We start from the raw sequence: 16,979 nt of genomic DNA on the forward strand, positions 1-16,979 counted from the left end.
TTAGATCTTCAAGCGTTTAGAAAGCTTGACACCAGGTTGAGGGTAAGTGTAAAAAGTTGAGTCCCAAAAGGAGGGATTAACAATGTAAATGATTCATGATCTCTTTCAAGACATGTAAATTGAATAATATTGCAGCAATATTTAAGTCATATTTAAGTTATAAACATTACATATTAAACGTCTGTTTTTTTTTTTTTTTGGTGAGGAAAATCAGCCCTGAGCTAACATCTGTTGCCAATCCTCCTCTTTTTGCTGAGGAAGATTGGCCCTGGGCTAACATCCGTGCCCATCTTCCTCTACTTTATATGGAATGCTGCCACAGCATGGCTTGACAAGCGGTGCGTCGGTGCGTGCCTGGGATCCGAACCTGTGAACTGCGGCCCACTGAAGCAGAGCACGTGCACTTAACTGCTGCGCCACCAGGCTGGCCCCTAAATGTCTATTTTTGGAATTAGAAAATGTGTCAGTTCATGAAGTTGCAAAATAATACTCTAAAATTTTACCTCTCCCAAAATGCCTTTCCTTAAAACCAAAGTTTACACTACATTAATTTTTAGCATATTTAAAATATGCTTTCAGACTTCCTCAAGTCATAGGATACTTAGAATCAGTATACATGGTGTTTTGAGGAACACTCAGAAATATTGATGTTTGATTTTGCTATATAAACTAAGAAAAATTTTGCCAGCAGCAAATATCACTTCACTTTATGTTTAACTATCTCTACCTCTCACAAAATAATAGACAAGAATTGAAAGAAATCACATTTTATAATTTTCCCATCTGTTTAACCACCAGGCCAGTTTCCCTCACATTGTTTCTTTTTATTAGAACTTTAGCTCAAAGGCAGGTGGTAGCAAATAAAAGTTAAGGAAAATTTCGGGGAGAAAATTCAACTTTTTTTTTTTTGAGTTAAAAAAAAATTTTTAACAGTAAGTTATACTCAATAAAGAAAACTTGAGGGGCCAGCCTGGTGGTGCAGGCGGTTAAGTGCACGCGCTCCACTGCAGTGGCCCGGGGTTCTCTGGTTCGCATCCCGAGTGGAGACCGACACACTGCTTGGCAAGCCATGCTGTGGTGGCGTCCCATGTAAAGTGGAGGAAGATGGGCATGGATGTTAGCCCAGGGCCAGTCTTCCTCAGCAAAAAAAAGAGAAGGATCGGCAGATGTTAGCACAGGGCTGATGTCCTCACAAAAAAAAAAAAAAAAAAAAGAAAACTTGGAAAATATAGAAAAGTAGGAAGAAGGGTCACTTACGGCTCAACTCAACCACAGTTGACATTTTGGTGTATTTCTTTCTAGATTTAGTTTTTATTTTAAATTTTGATTATTTGGTGTTTTGTTGGTTTGTTTGTTTTAGATAATTATGCTTACACTGTAAACATAAATTTGTAACCCACTCTTTCACATAGCATTATTCATAATCTTTAAAACATCATTTAATGACTATATAATACAGCTAATGTACCATTCTTTATTTAATTCTTCCCCTAAAATTAGACTTTTTATTTCTAATTTTCCAGAATATTAAACAATGTTGCAATATATGTATTTGCATAAAGTTTTGTCTTGTATCCTTATTTATTTCCATAGTATAGATTCTTGGAAATGAATTTGTTTGATCAAAGGGTATAAGATCTGGGTATAAAGGTATAAGATTCTGAAGATCCTGACATGTTGCCTAGAAAAAATTCTAAATGGAAGGGTAGCACAATTGGCACTTCCAGTAATGACTGTAAATTTCACAAATGGTCACAATAAAGAACAAATAGAAAAAACACCATCATTTGAATATTGACTTCAAGTCTATACAGTGGATATGAGACTTAAATAGAGAGCCATATCTTGATAATGGAAAACATTCTTGTCCTTATTCAAATGATTCCAGGCTGGATGGTGACTGAAAAGGATCACACAGCATCTTGGATAATTAAATGACTGCTCTGAGGCAGACAATCACCTGAAGCCACCGAGGGACTATGAGAATGGAAAATAAAAAATGTTCCATTCCACTACATGTACAGGTTCCAGCCACTGGATCCATGTGCTGGAATCTGTAAGTAGATATTACTGGTTTATTATTATGGGTATAACTCAGGAACAGCCAAATAGAAGAGATGTGTAAGGCAAGGTCTGGGGGAAGGGGCGTGGAGCTTCCATGTCCTCTCTGGACATGTTACCCTTTCAGTACCTTGATGTGTTCATCAGCCGGGAAGCACTAAACTTGTTTTTTTTTTTTCTTTAAAACAGATTTTATTTTAGTGATGGAATTCTCTGTTATTTCTCAGAGTGTGGTTTTTTTATTTTTGGTTTTTTTAAAGTCATCAACCAGTTTTCTTGAGGGATGGTCTGTGAAAAAGTGGGTTCCATTGTGCAAGTTTGAGAAACTGCATACTATATCTCTTTTACCCTTGACGATTCACAATGAACATCAACTTTCATCAGCTTTAAATAAAGGGTCAGAGAAATGATATTACTACAACTTTAAATCAATTTACTGAGCACTCATTATTTTAAGGCTCTGTTCTAACAACCCCACATGGATTAATCTTTCTAATCTTTACAACAACTCTATCTTCTACAGTTATCTCCTTCTTTTTTACAGATGAGAAAACTGAGGCCCAGAGTGGTGAAGTAACATTGCTCAAGGTCACATGGCTCCACTAACAGGTGCAAGAGCCAGCATTCAAACCCAGATAGACTGGCTCCAGAGGGCTTTCAAAGCACTGTGTTGTACTGTTTGTAACCAGGACTTGAACTGGCTTGGCATTAAGTCCAGTGTTTCTCAAACTTGTCTGACTCTGGAAACTCATTATCTTTCAATATTTTATAAGGATTAGTCTTCCATGGAGTTAACTCTGGGAAATGCTGCTTTAAGTCAGCCTACACTGGTGATCTGCAGTTTTTTAAACACCACTGTTTTAGAATAGAACTAGTTTTTTTTAAAACTTAGTTCTCTGTTGATAATATTAAATGTTATATTCATTTGTTACTTTTTTCTGCTTAAAAGCCTAGTATTTGACTTCAAAGCACTTTATATTCTCTTTCACAATGACCTTCCTAGCAATTTTTAAAAGGTCAACAACACTCTACAGTATCTTTGAGGTACTAAAAACAGTTTATAATCCAAATCACTATTTTACTCTGCTTTCTGTGCTCTAATATTATCATAAAATTTTTTTTACAGAAGTTTCTTTACAAGTTAAGAAACTGATGCTATTTAGTGCTGTGGAACATTATAATAATTGACATCTGAGTCTGAACCTTGGCTCTGCCTCTTTGCTAGGTCTATGTGACCTTAGAAAAGTTACTTCGTTTCTCAACACTTCTGTTTTTTCCTCTAAAAGACAAGGTTAATATCTTGCATGGTGGCTATGAGAATTAAATGAGAAAATTCATGTAGTGTTTGGCACATAGAAGGCTCTCAATAAATGTTAATTCTTATTTTCTTTTTCCTAAGGAGATAGTCTCAATTCTATACCATGAATGAATTATGAAGATAGTTGGGAAAGAAAGATCAGTTTTGAATTTGAGCTGTCTTAGTGTTATGCTGACATCAGCTACATTTCTGATAAAGTGATGCTGTCATGCATGATACAGGTTGTATGGGAGTTAAAACCAGTTTCCTTCCGACTTTCCAACTGACATAATAAGCAAAACCTGACCGGGCAAACATAGACCAATTTATTAGATCACTTATTATTAATGTTAAACTAGCTTTGGTGCTGACTTTTGTTCCTTTTGAAATTTCACTGTTGTCATTTAAAATCTGACAGACCTTCAAAAGCTTCGTAGAATGCTTAATGGTTGGAATCATCCTCCAAAACACGTGAAGTATATTTTCCAAAGTGGTCTTCTCCATCTAGCAACATGTTCAAAAGTATGCATGTAGGACAGAATTGCTGATAGTTACGCATTTACTACTGGAGGTTTGTTCAGTTTTCATGGCAATCAACTTTTGGGGTTTATGAGCAGTACTTAACATATATAACCAAAGAATGAATAACCATTTAAAACAGAGCTATTAAAAGAAAGATCTATGGGGATTTTTCAATTTCACAATGACTTACTCCTTAAGCAAAAAGAAAATGGGTTTGGTTTGAGCTGCCTGTGGGGGATCTCTAATATTCTATTCTAAGTGCCTCTTACATCCCTAATACGTAGTAGGCACTCAGTAAATATTTATTGATGGACTGAATTTGATTTCTAATCCCAGCTTTGTGCCTTGCAACTTCTGTAACCTTGGACTTTCTTGAACCTTCTAAGCTTCAGTTTCCTCTTATGTGAAAAAGGAGGTACCAATATTTACCTCCCAGGATTGTTGTAAGGATTAAGTGTTCATACATTTAAAATAGCCAGCACAGTACGTGGTATGTAGTAGGCACACATTCATTGCATGTTTCCCCAGATATCTCACTTCATTCTTCAGTGATGTTCTTTACAGGCATTTTTTTCCCTTCTCATTCTCTAAACATTTAGAAACTGTATTCAAGAGAGAATATGAATGTTTGCCAGTTAAGCTGAAAATATGTTCCTTTGCAGTCCACACTTGGAATGTTTTAGCAAAACGATTGTATGTCTAACAGATTTGGTTTGAATCCTGGTTTCGCAATGTACTAGTGCCGTGACCTTAGGCAAGTTACCTGTCTGTAAAGTATCAGGAGGCTGAAATGAGGAATAATATGTATGCATAAAACATCTAGTTCCATTGGCTGTTTGCATAGGCCCAAAATAGATATTTAAGTTGAAACTGGTATTTAATCTGATAATTTACATAATTAAATCACCTTTATGGAGAGCCTACTCTACTCAAATCCTGTTAAGAGCAGGCGGCAGGATTGTGAATAAACAGTGGGCATGTTGGCATGTAGGTGACTGAATTTGGCCCTGCCTAGAATGGGGTTCAGCAGAAGTGGTATTTTCTGTTGTATTTGAAGTTAAATAAATTAACAGGCTGTTACATTTGGTATGGCATTTTTTTTTTTTTTGGTGTTGCCTTTCTTTATTGAATATCAGAGTTTTTAAAAATGAATGTCAGGGGGCCAGCCTGGTGGCGTAGGGGTTAAGTCTGCACGCTCTGCTTTGGTGGCCCCGTCTTTGCGGGTTCAGATCCCAGGCGCACCTACGCACTGCTCATCAAGCCATGCTGTGGCGGCGCCCCACGTACAAAAAATAGAGAAGGATTGACACAGATGTTAGCTCAGGGCCAATGTTCCTCAAGCAAAAAGAAGATTGGCAACAGACGTTAGCTCAGGGACAATCTTCCTCACCAAATAATTAAAAAAAAAAAAGAATGTCAGAGATAGATTTATGAGTGCTAAAGCAGACCAGGTAAGTTTTGCTATCTAAAAATTTTTCATCTTCTTGCTTATCTTGTTCATTAGAAATAAATATGTTCCTCTCCTGTACTAAATTCAACATATGATATTGGTAAGTCAAATTTAATAAAATATTCTGCCCATTTAAAGATTCCCTTGAATTGTCTAGATAGTATATAAAATTGATTCCTACCCTAGCAGTCTAAGCATTACAAAGCTGGTGCTAAGAGTTTTATGAGAATTTCTAACAAATAGAAAAGCTTAAGGATGGCATTGGGCATTATAGAAAAGGTTTAATTTTGAAAATGTTTATAAAGTCCTCATCAAATTAACAATAAGGTTTTTAAAGGGGAACCAAAAAAATCAACGTTTATTTTGGAAGTTAACTTTCTCTGATAAAATATTAACATCAATTTTTGGTTATGTAGGTTTTCTTTTATTAATTGGGATATGATTTACATAACATAAAAGTTTCAGTGGTGTTAAGTGTATTCACAATGTTGTGCAACCATCACCATTATCTTGTTCCAGAACTTTTTCATCACCCCCAAAGGAAACGCCATATCTGTTAAGCAGCCACTCTCCATTTCCCACTTCCCCCAGCCCCTGGCAGCCACTAATCTGCCTATATCTCTATGGATTTGCCTATTCTGAGTATTTCATATAGATGGAATCATGCAGTATATTGCCTTATGTATCTGGTTTCTTTCACTTAGCATGTTTTCAAGGTTTATCTATGTTGTGCCATGTATCAGTACTTCATTCCTTTTTATGGCTGAAGAATATTCCATTGTATGGATATACTACATTTTGTTTATCCATTCATCAGCTGATGGACTTTTTGGGTTGTTTCTACTTTTTGGCTACTGTGAATGATACTACCATGAACATTTGTGAAAGTTTTTGTGTAGACATATGTTTTCAATTCTCCTTGGTATATATCTAGGATGGAATTACTGGGTCGTATGGTAACTCTATGTTTAACTTTTTGAGGAACTGCCAAACTGTTTTCCAAAGCAGCTGCATCATGTTATGTAATTTTTAATGCTGTCTGAGGTACTTGGAAGAAATGAGAGAAAATTTATTAAAATGTTAACCTGAGAATATTAGTACTCATGACAGCCCTTCTGGGAAGCCAGATGGAAGCCTCAATTTGCCTCATTTGCTTTTCAGAATGCAAACAGTAAAATATAAACCTACACTCTATAAATAGTGTCAAATTTTTTATGCCCTCTTATTCCTCCACCCACCTACTTCTCCTAAAAGTTTGGAATATGCTTGAAATTGATGATGTTTACTTTCACATAGGATAGGTCTCTAAAAGTGACACATCTAGGTCCCTGCTTTGTTTTTCCTTAGTGAGTTTCATATTTTATTACATGGTTTACTAATGGAGAGAAATTGAGCAATGCTCTTTCTACAGAAAACATTCTTAAATCAAAATTCCAAGTAGATTTAATTAATTCTGATTAAATTTTCTTGGACGTAAAAATATTTTTCAAAAATATCACATAAAGACCTCACTTAAAAATCTTTGAGTAAAAGATATTGCGTTAATGTGTTAGGTGGTATCGAGATGCTTTTGTCTCCTCTGCTGATGACACTACCCATGTCTCTGCTTCTGTTGCTTGCTAGTCGTTATCCACTATTCAACCTCCTACATTTGTTCTAACAAATATTTATACAATCTTCATAAATATACATAAAATGAAATCATTATAAAGAAATAAAGTAAATTGATTTCATTGGGGGTATAGAATTTCAAAGCAGAAAGGTTATTCAAGAGGAATAATATTCATGATGTAATTTCGAAAGCTAGATTGGAGCTTAAGTGCTTTTCATGCCTTATCTCACTTAACATGACAATCCATATGAATTTTATGTTTGGAAGAAGAAATGTGATTATCCATCATTCTATAAAGCTCTCTAGCCAGATTAGTCTTTATTCCTTAAGGATGTATTATAGAAATTGAGTTGTTTTCTTAAGAGTAATGAAAAATTAAGGGAGTTCTTTTTTAGGTGAATTTCTCTCAGATTTTAAAATATGAAATTCAGCATCATTGTGGACATTAAATATGTTGTTTACTAAGTTCTACAATTTTAGCCTATGATTTTCAGTTACTTTTGCAATTATTTTGGTGCCTAAAATAATTTGTTACTGTGTTAGATAACTTTATCTACTTCACTTTTGGAATGTCTAAGTATAGGTAGTTGCATTTTGGCTAGAGAAATATTGAGTTTCAGTCAGGGTTTTTGTCTGAATATTGACTCTTTTAATAAGTTTTTTTTTTGCATTTTTTAGGGCCATAGTATTAAGATTGTATAAGTTTGTAACTGTAGTTAACAATACTGTATATTTGAAAATTGCTGAGAGAGTAGATCTTAAAAATTCTCATCACAAGAAAGAAAAAAAGTTTTCTATGTGAAGTGTTGGATGTTAACTAAACTTATTGTGGTGATCATTTTTTAATATGTACATGTATCAAATCATTATGTTGTACACCTTAAACTAATATAATGTTGTATGCCAATTATATCTCAATAAAACTGGGGAAAAAATCTTCCAAGATAAAATGTTGATGGCTCTATTTTTATTTAAGGTATTGGTAAAGGGAAAGAAGTCAGGGAAATTTTGGAGGTCAAGATTTATATTATGAAAACCCAACTTAGTGATTTATATATACTTAGAAACAGTATGAGTGATCTGTGACCAAAATATGATTCTAGGAGCAATGATTGTTATGTAGATGGAGTATCTGCCCACACTTTATTGTTCTTGGTGTTCAAACTCTGGTCTTGTTGCCAAGATAAAGGAAGGTGTTCCTTCAGTTGGAAATTGCAATGCATTTCTCCATAGAAAGAGTGTGGTTCAAATAGTACTCTTAATTCTAGTTATTCATTCATTAAATAAATATTTTAAACTCCTGATAGAAGGCGGGTACTCTGTTGTATACTGTATATGTTTACAAGGATACAAAGATGAATGAAACAAAGTGTGACACGATTCCTAACCTCAAATAAGAGCTATTTTTTGCTAGTTGTGGGAGCACAAAATATGTGGTTGAAAGTCACCTAACATGGTTATATTTATTTCTTTCTTTTTCCATGGTTCTTGGGTACTTTTGGATTAAACTGGCCTTTGTTTATTGCCCAGGATCTCAACTTTATTTCATAATTTTGTTTCTTTGGAAAAATGTTTCTCAAGTTTTATAACAAAGTATAACTGAACCTGGAGAACACAGTCTGTGCATAAGTTGGAGACTTAACCTATTTTGAAATGGAAATATGTTTCATTTGAAATGAAACTTATTTAAATGAAATGAGTTACATTTAGCTGGGCATCGCTGAGTTAAATGTATACTTGGTGCAGAGTTTTCAACTTTAATTGCTGACTTGCTTAGTGATAGTGAATGATTGGTCATAATCAACTAAAAAGTGTAAGATAAAGCATGGTGACCTGAGTAGTTTTTCAGATACAGTCAATTCTTCAGTATGCTAAGCATCTTTATAGACAACTTTCATCAATTGTTATTTCTGTTTCTCTTGGATAATCAGACAGTTTCTCTCCTTCCCTCTTTTTTAGGAGACATATGTGAAAGGGTCAGAGGCCTTGATATTTGAGCGGACAAGGTAAGCATTCAAGTAAACACTTCAGTATCATTGTGACAATTGAATTGAATGATTTGATATCAAAAAGAATTTCAGTTATTTAAAAAAAGAGTCAAGTAGGGCCGGCCCTGTGGCTTGGTGGTTAAGTGCGCGCGCTGCAATGCTGGCGGTCCGGGTTCGGATCCCGGGTGCGCATCGAGGCACCACTTCTCCGTCCATCCTGAGGCCGAGTCCCACATGCCGCAACTAGAAGGATGTGCAGCTATGACATACAACTATCTGCTGGGGCTTTGGGGGGAAAAAATAAAAAATAAATAAAATCTTTAAAAAAAAAAAAAAAAAAAAAAAAAAAAGAGTCAAGTATTAACTGTCTTAGTAATATTTATATCCAACATTGCTATAGGCACTTTATGTTCATTGTCTCATTTAAGCCTCACAACAGTCCTGTGAGAGAGATACTATTATACCCACTTTACAGAAAAGGGAACTGGAGCACAGAAACTTAAGGATTTCTGCTGTTGATGTCATGCATTTGGCAAGAGGTATGATAGCATGAAAGTAATGTTGCTTCTTTCTTGCTCTTTTTTTCCCTCAAAATCATTCATTTTTGTTATTTTTTTTCTTTGCAGAACAATTTTGTTAGTCTTCTTTGTTTCCAGAGATCAGATCTAGTTGCCAAGGGTTTTATGTCCTTGGGAAAACCATAGGTACAGTAGTCCCCTCGTATCCACAGTTTCATTTTCCATGCTTTCTGTTACCTTTGGTCAACTGCAGTCTGAAAATATTAAATGGAAAATTCCAGAAATAAACAATTCATAAGTTTTAAATTGTAGGCCATTCTGAGTAGCTTTATGAAATCTTGAGCTGTCCTGCTCCCTCCTGCCTGGGACGTGAATCAGACGTGAATCATCCCTTTGTCCAGCGTATCCACGCTGTATGTGCTACCCGCCCCTCAGTCACTTAGTAGCTGTTATCAGATCAACTGCCTCGGTGCTTGTGTTCAAGTAACCCTTATTTTACTTATTAATGGTCCCCAAGCACAAGAGAAGTCATGCTGGCAATTCGGATATGCCAAAGAGAAGTTATTGTTGTTAATCTCTTATTGTGCCTAATTTATTAATTAAATTCTATCATAGGTATGTATGTATAGGAAAAACATAGTATATATATATAGAGTTCAGTACTATCCGGGGTTTTAGGCATCTACTGGGGGCTTGAAATGTATCCCCCCCCAGATAAGGGGGGGCTATTGTACCTATTTCTCTATTTTTCACATTTTTTAAATACATTTTTTCAAAGTTATACAGTTTAAAGAGTTAAGTAGTTTGTCAGGGATTGTTCAAACAGTAATTCTCAGTCCACACCTTCATTTGCCCTTCTCAGAGGTGACCACTCTCAACTTTTAGCTGTTTGGTATTTACCTGTGGTTTTTCAAGTAACATTTTTGTATTGATGTTATCTGAGTTTTCAGTTTAGGTACATAATTTGTTTATATGGTTTTCTCTGTCCTTATCACTAACTCACCTCAAAATTTTCTACCAATTGCCCAGATTTCCTATTTTCTTTCACATCATTTATTCTGTCAATGTTATCATCTTAAAGAAGTTCTTCCCAGAGCAAAGTGCTCCAATCTGGAGTAGTTTCTGTTTTCTCATAGCGCCCAGCTGTCCTTCTAGGAATTCTCTTTTCTTTTCTCCTGGGTGGGATCTTCTGTTTCTTCTCTGTGTTTCTTCTAGTCTGTGTCCATCTTCTCTATTTTTGTATATGGGAGGCCACCACAGCATGGCTTGATGTGTGGTTTGTAGGTCCACGTCCGGGATCTGAACCTGCGAACCCTGGGCCACCGTGGCAGAGCATGAGAACTTAACCACTACACCACTGGGCCGGCCCCTGGATGTATTTTTTAATCCAGTATGCTGTGCGTTTGGTATTTTCAATTAGGAAACTTACATTGTTAATTCTGGCACGTTTTCTTGAATTGTTTCATTGATTTTTCTTCTCTCTGTTTTCTCCTCTAAGAGGCTGTACTGTACAGATATTGAATTATTTTGATTGCACTGCCTATTTCCTTATTTTTTTCTTATCATCTATTTTGTACTTTATTCTTTCTGATAAATTTCCTTAAGTTTAATTTCCAAGGGCTCTTTTAAAAAGAATCCTATTTTTTTTTTCATTGATGGAATATCTACTCTTACCTCTCCAAGGATGTTAATGATAAGGTTAAAATTTTTTTTAATTTAAAATTTTCTTCTCCCTACATTGTCCGTGTTTCTTCCAGGTTCTTTTTTTTTTTTTTTTTCCCTGTTTGTTTCATTTATTTTCTGTTTTTTGTGCTAGAGGCTTTCCTCAGATGAGTAGTGATCCTTAGCTGTCGCCAAGTGTGGCCCTAAAAGTTGATTGGAAGCTCTGAGTACATCATTGGTATTTGCTGACTCTGAGTTCACTGTAGGGTGACCTGGCTTTGCTATTTATTAGAGAACCCTTGATATCTGCTTTTGATTCCTTTCCCCTTTGCAAAAGGAAGAGTCTTTTAATCTCCTGCCTGGTAAATGAGAGCCTATGTGCTGGTTCTCTGGGAGTCGAGGATTCAGCATTCAGTGTATATATGTGTTTACTTAATCCCCCTGGTTTCATTAAGTCCCTCTCCCCACAGTGTGCTTTGTGTCCCTGTGTTCAGAAATTCTCTTCAGAGAATAATCCTCTAGAATTTTGCCTTGGTGAAAGAGGCATATAACTCTACCACATGGAATTTAGGAAGGCATTGAGAGATTAAGCCATTTCTTAAAGAGCTTTCAACCAGCCTGTCTTACTTAGTGCTCCTTTCACCCCTATTTCTAGAGGTACTCTCTGTTACGTCTTTACCAATTCCTGAGCCTTTTGAGAATTATGTGGACTAAGTCAGGTTGTTTTTTGGCTTTCCACATTCTCAATTTAGGATCCTTGGTTTTCTTGGATCTGCTGTTATTTACCACTGGTCCATATGCTTTCCAGCCTTCAAAATTTTGTTTATGCCTTAAAAATAACTTATTAGAATTTTAGCACAATTTTGGGAAGGAATGAAATTAAATATGTATGTTCAATCTTCCATCTTTACCCAGTACCTATTTCTAGATATTTTTTTGTTTAAGCATTTATTTATCTATTCCTTTATTATCTATTCCTATCTATTTATCTATTCCTTCAGCTCTTACCCACAGGTCTTCACTGAATGCTCGGGGGTAGTAGCCACAAGCCTGGGGCAGTGAAGTAGAGCTGACAGAGATCCTACCTAGGGCACATGGACCTTCCCCACGTGCACAGCAGCCACCCTCAGAAGGCAGGGGCTTGTGGGAGGGTGAAGGAGTAGAGCAAGAGAACTGAGAGAAACCCACCGGAGGCACCCCAGGTTTTCAGTTGTGGAAGGCTGAAGGCAGGGAAAGAGCTGGAGATGTCCTTCATCCCACACTCTGGCACTCTATGCTTTCAATTACCAAAGGCTGGGGACAGGGCAGGAGAGGTGAGGGAAACTTCTCTAACTCATTTCAGGTCTTCATGTAGTGTAGAGAAGCTGCCCTCCAAAGGGAAGGCTGGGGAGGAGGTACAGGGCTGAAAGAGATCACCTGAGCTGCAGAAAGCAAGGTGTGGGATGGGAAAGCAAAGAGAATTCTCTAGCAGATGAAAAATCTGGCAGTCACGCTCAAAGCAGAGAGCGAACTCCCAGTTTTGATTTTTAAATAAACTTTATTTTTTGGAGTAGTTTTAGGTTTATAGAAAAATTGCCAGGATAGTACGGAGAGTTCCCATGTACTCCACACCCAGTTTCCCCTATTATTAACACCTACAGTAGTATTGTATATTTGTTATAATTAATGAACTAATATTGATACATTATTTTTAACTAATGTCCATACTCTATTCACATGTCCTTTGTTTTTACCTAATGTCCTTTCTGTTCCAGGATCCCTTCCAGAGTCCCACATTAGATTTAGTTGTCGTTGTCTCTTTAGGCTTCTTTTGGCTGTGACAGTTTCTCAGACTTCTCTTGTTTTTGATGACTTTGACAGTTTTGAGGAGTGTTGTTCAGGTATTTTGTAAAATGTCTCTCTATTGGTATTTGTCTCGTGTTTTTCTCATGATTAGACTGGAGTTTTGGGTATTTGGGAGGAATACCACAGAGGTTAAGTGCCATTGTCATTATATCATTTTAAGGGTACATACTGTCAACATGACATATCAGTGTTGATGTTGACCTTGATCACTGGTCGAGGTAGCGTTTGTCAAGTTTCTCCACTCTAAACTTACTCTTTTTTTTTTTCTCTTTCTTTCTTTCTTTTTTTTTTTTTTGTGAGGAGATCAGCCCTGTGCTAACATCTGCCAATCTTCGTCTTTTTTGCTGAGGAAGACTGGCCCTGGGCTAACATCCGTGCCCATCTTCCTCCACTTTATATGGGACGCCGCCACAGCATAGCTTGCCAAGCAGTGTGTCGGTGCGTGCCTGGGATCTGAACTGGTGAACCCCGGGCCACGGCAGCGGAGCACACGCACTTAACTGCTTGCGCCACTGGGCCGGCCCCTTTTTTTCTCTTTCCATACTGTACTTTTTGGAAGGAAGTCACTTATGCACAGCCCACACTTAAGAAGTGGGTAGTTATTCTCCCTCTCCTCAAGGGTGGAGTATCTACATAAGTTATATGGGATTCTCCTGTGCAAGAGATTTGTCTCTTCTCCCTCATTTACTTATTTATTCAATCACTTTTTATATCAGTATGGACTCATGGATATTTACTTTATACTTGAGGTTATAATCCAATTACTACTTTATTTATTTTGTTGGTGAAATTGTTCTAGCTTTGGCCATTGGGAGCTCTTTCAGTTGGCTCCTATGTCTCTTTGACATACCGCCACAGTGTGTGTGTTTGTGAGCACTTCGTGAGGAAGATGAGCCCTGAACTAACATCTGCCAATCCTCCTCTTTTTAGCTGAGGAAGATTGGCCCTGGGCTAACATCTGTGCCCATCTTCCCCTGCTTTATGTGGGATGCCCCCACAGCATGGCTTGATAAGCGGTAAGTTGGTCCGTGCCCAGGATCCGAAACTGTGAACCCTGGGCCACGGAAACGGAGTGCACGAGCTTAACCACTGTGCCACTGGGCCAGCCCCAAACACTTCCTTACTTTTTGGCACTATGTGATGCTCCAGCTTCATCTTGTAGATTTCCTACTGCAGTTCTAGAATCAGCCATTTCTTCAGGGAGCCTTGGTTCATTTTATTGGAGAATGGATAAACCAAGATCTAGATGTTAGATGTGCTCGTTGCTACTGGGGTGTTGTTGCTTGTAGACCCTTTCAGCTGACAGAGCCAGGAAATATATGTGCATATACTAATCTGTGTATATACACATATCTGTAAATATATCTATTTGTACCCATCTATATCTATATTAAACTAAACATGAGTTCATACTGATGTATCCACCTTGAATTCATTACCATATAGATCATTCTAACCTCCTTCCCCTGTTTATCTGTAAACTCTTACTTCAATAGTGAGAAACCTGGCTCACATAATCTGCCATCTGTTTACTTAATTGTTCAGTTCCAGCATACATGTAAAGTACTCCCAGAGTTTTGAAAGCTGGTGGCTTAGCTGTGAAGCACAGGCAGAACTCTGGAATCTTACCTGGACTCAGATCCCAGACCCTGCCAAAGTCCCGATTCCCTCCCCCTAAATATTTGAAGCCAGTGATGAACTGAATCAAACTAAAGTTCGTCAAAGCCCAGACCCAGCTAAATTACAGGTGAGATTGACTCAGACTCCATTCTAGAGACCTGATAGAAGGGTCATGTCTCTTTCTATAAGTAAAATGTTGCTTATTTCAATCACTAATGTATTTTTATGCACAATATCTGGCTTATAATAAAAAACTACAAGAAAAAGCAAGGAAATATGACCAAACATTAAGAGAGGAAACAGTCAGTAGAGCGAGACCCAGAAATAATCCAGATGGTGGAATTATCAGGTAGGGATTTAAAGATAACTATGAAAAAGAATGCTAGAGGATCTAATGGTAAAGGTGGACAATATGCATGAAAAGATGAGGATTTTCAGCAGAGTCGTGGAACTATACCAAAGAACCAAATCAAAATTCTAGAAATGAAAAATACAATATTAGAAATGAAGAATGCATTACATGGACTTAACAGCTTCTCAACATATAAGAAGAAAGGATCTGTGAATGTGAAGCCATGTTGATAGAACATATCCAGATTGATAAACAAGGAGTAGAAAGAGTAGATGAGAGGTAGAAAAGAGCTCCCAGATCTGTGGGATAATATCACATGGTTTAATATACATGTAATTGGAGTTTCAGAAAGAGAGGAAAGAATGTGGCAGATGACATATTTGAAGAGACAATGGTGAGGAGTTTCTCAAATTGATGAAAGACATCAACTCACAAATTTAAGAAGTTCAACAAGTAGGTTAAATACAAAACAAAACAAAAACAAACCAACAAATAAACAAAAAAATCCTAGCCTTAAGCACATCATAATCAAACTGCTGAAAACTAAAGAATAGATCTTACAACCAACAGAAGAATAAAAGACACATTAAATACATGATAATAATAATATGAATTACGGCTAAATACTCACCAGAAAAAACAGAGGCTTGAAGACAGTGGAATGACATTCATAAAAGTGCTGAAAGAAAAAAAAAAACCCCTGTCAACCTAGAATTCTATATCCAGTAGAAATAGCCTATAAAAATAAAGGCAAAACAAAGATATTTTCAGGGGCCAGCCTGGTGGCATAGTGGTTAAGTTTCTGTGCTCCGCTTTGGCGGCCCAGGGTTTGCATGTTTGAATCCTCGGCGTGGACTGATGCACTGCTCATCAAGCCATGCTGTGGTGGCATCCCACATACAAAATACAGGAAGATGGGAACAGATGTTAGCTCAGGACCAATCTTCCTTTTTTTTTTTTGCTGAGGAAGGTTCGCAAGGGCTGTTAGCTCAGGGCCAGTCTTCCTCACCAAAACAAACAAACAAAAAAACAAAGGTATTTTCAGACAGATTAAAAAGTGAAAAAATTTTTCTTTAGCCAATCTGAACTGCCAAGAAATGCTAAAAAATGTTTTATGAGCTAAAGACAAAAGAACCAGATGGAACCTGGATGGAACTATTGACTATTTAAAGCAAAAATATTAATATATACGGGGTTTACAGCATATATGGAAGTGGAGTATAAAACCATGAGAATTCAAAAGGAGAGAAATGGAATTATACTGTCATAAATTTCTTACATTGTGAGTTAGTATACTCTTATTTGAAGATAGACTGTGATAACTTCAAAATGCATATTTTAATCTCTAGAGCAACTACTAAAAAATAACACAAAGAGAGATACTATAAAAACAACACATCTGCCAATGCAGGATTAACTGCTATGAAAATTGCCCTCCTACTGTAAACAACTAGAAAACAGGATAAAAGTTTGTGAAACAATTGTTTTCAGACATTGGACCACAGTCAACACAGGATGGTGATCCTTGAAAGAAGGGAAATAGATGACAAGAGCCCTGCAGGCCCCCATCACGCTGCATGTAGGCAGTGTCCAGATACAGCACAGAGTAGGCAAACCCACAGAGAGCCCAGGAGAGTTTGGAGAAGCTAAGGCAGCTAGAATTTGTGGGCTATAAACTGGAGCAGAGACTACTACACAGAAATCTGCAGAACTGAGAGATGGCTGGAGATCTATAGAAGGGTCTTCTAGAATCTTATGTTGAGTACTCATCTGCACATGCAAAGTATGAAACTCCACAGTGCTGGGCAAAGTCACACGGGAAATCGGTAAGTTGAACAATTCCAGGAGCTCGCACAGTGCTGGGAATAGATTGTGTGTCTACTAGGTATAGGGGAGAGACTATTTCATATAGGGGGCATTGGCTCGAGACCTTGGAGTGGGATTAAATTAGCCATAGACTAAAGTCCTCTCTAAACCCACCCTAACAAAGCTTAAAAGCAAGTTTTGGAAGTTTCAAATTGATTGCAAGTAACTCGACTTTGTGCCAAAACT

At 37.0% G+C, this 16,979-nt stretch overlaps 1 protein-coding gene across 3 annotated transcripts in view; it reads left to right on the forward strand.

The window, feature by feature from the left end:
* Positions 1-16,979, forward strand: part of SHLD2 (shieldin complex subunit 2) — a 102,959-nt gene that overhangs the window by 19,996 nt on the left and 65,984 nt on the right. For 2 of the 3 annotated variants that reach the window (XM_014789008.2, XM_087431814.1), the window contains exon 2: positions 8,902-8,948. Coding sequence is in view for 1 of the 3 variants with exons in the window: in XM_087431813.1 (XP_087287939.1) it covers positions 9,454-9,469 (16 nt within the window). In the remaining 2 variants the exon portion in view is untranslated. Of the gene's footprint in view, positions 1-8,901; positions 8,949-9,390; positions 9,470-16,979 lie in introns of those variants that run through there. The other variant, XM_087431813.1, reaches the window with a different exon arrangement.

The sequence above is a fragment of the Ceratotherium simum genome, chromosome 6 (genome assembly GCF_057802395.1).
Source record: "Ceratotherium simum simum isolate JZ-2026a chromosome 6, ASM5780239v1, whole genome shotgun sequence".
Taxonomy (NCBI): domain Eukaryota; kingdom Metazoa; phylum Chordata; class Mammalia; order Perissodactyla; family Rhinocerotidae; genus Ceratotherium; species Ceratotherium simum.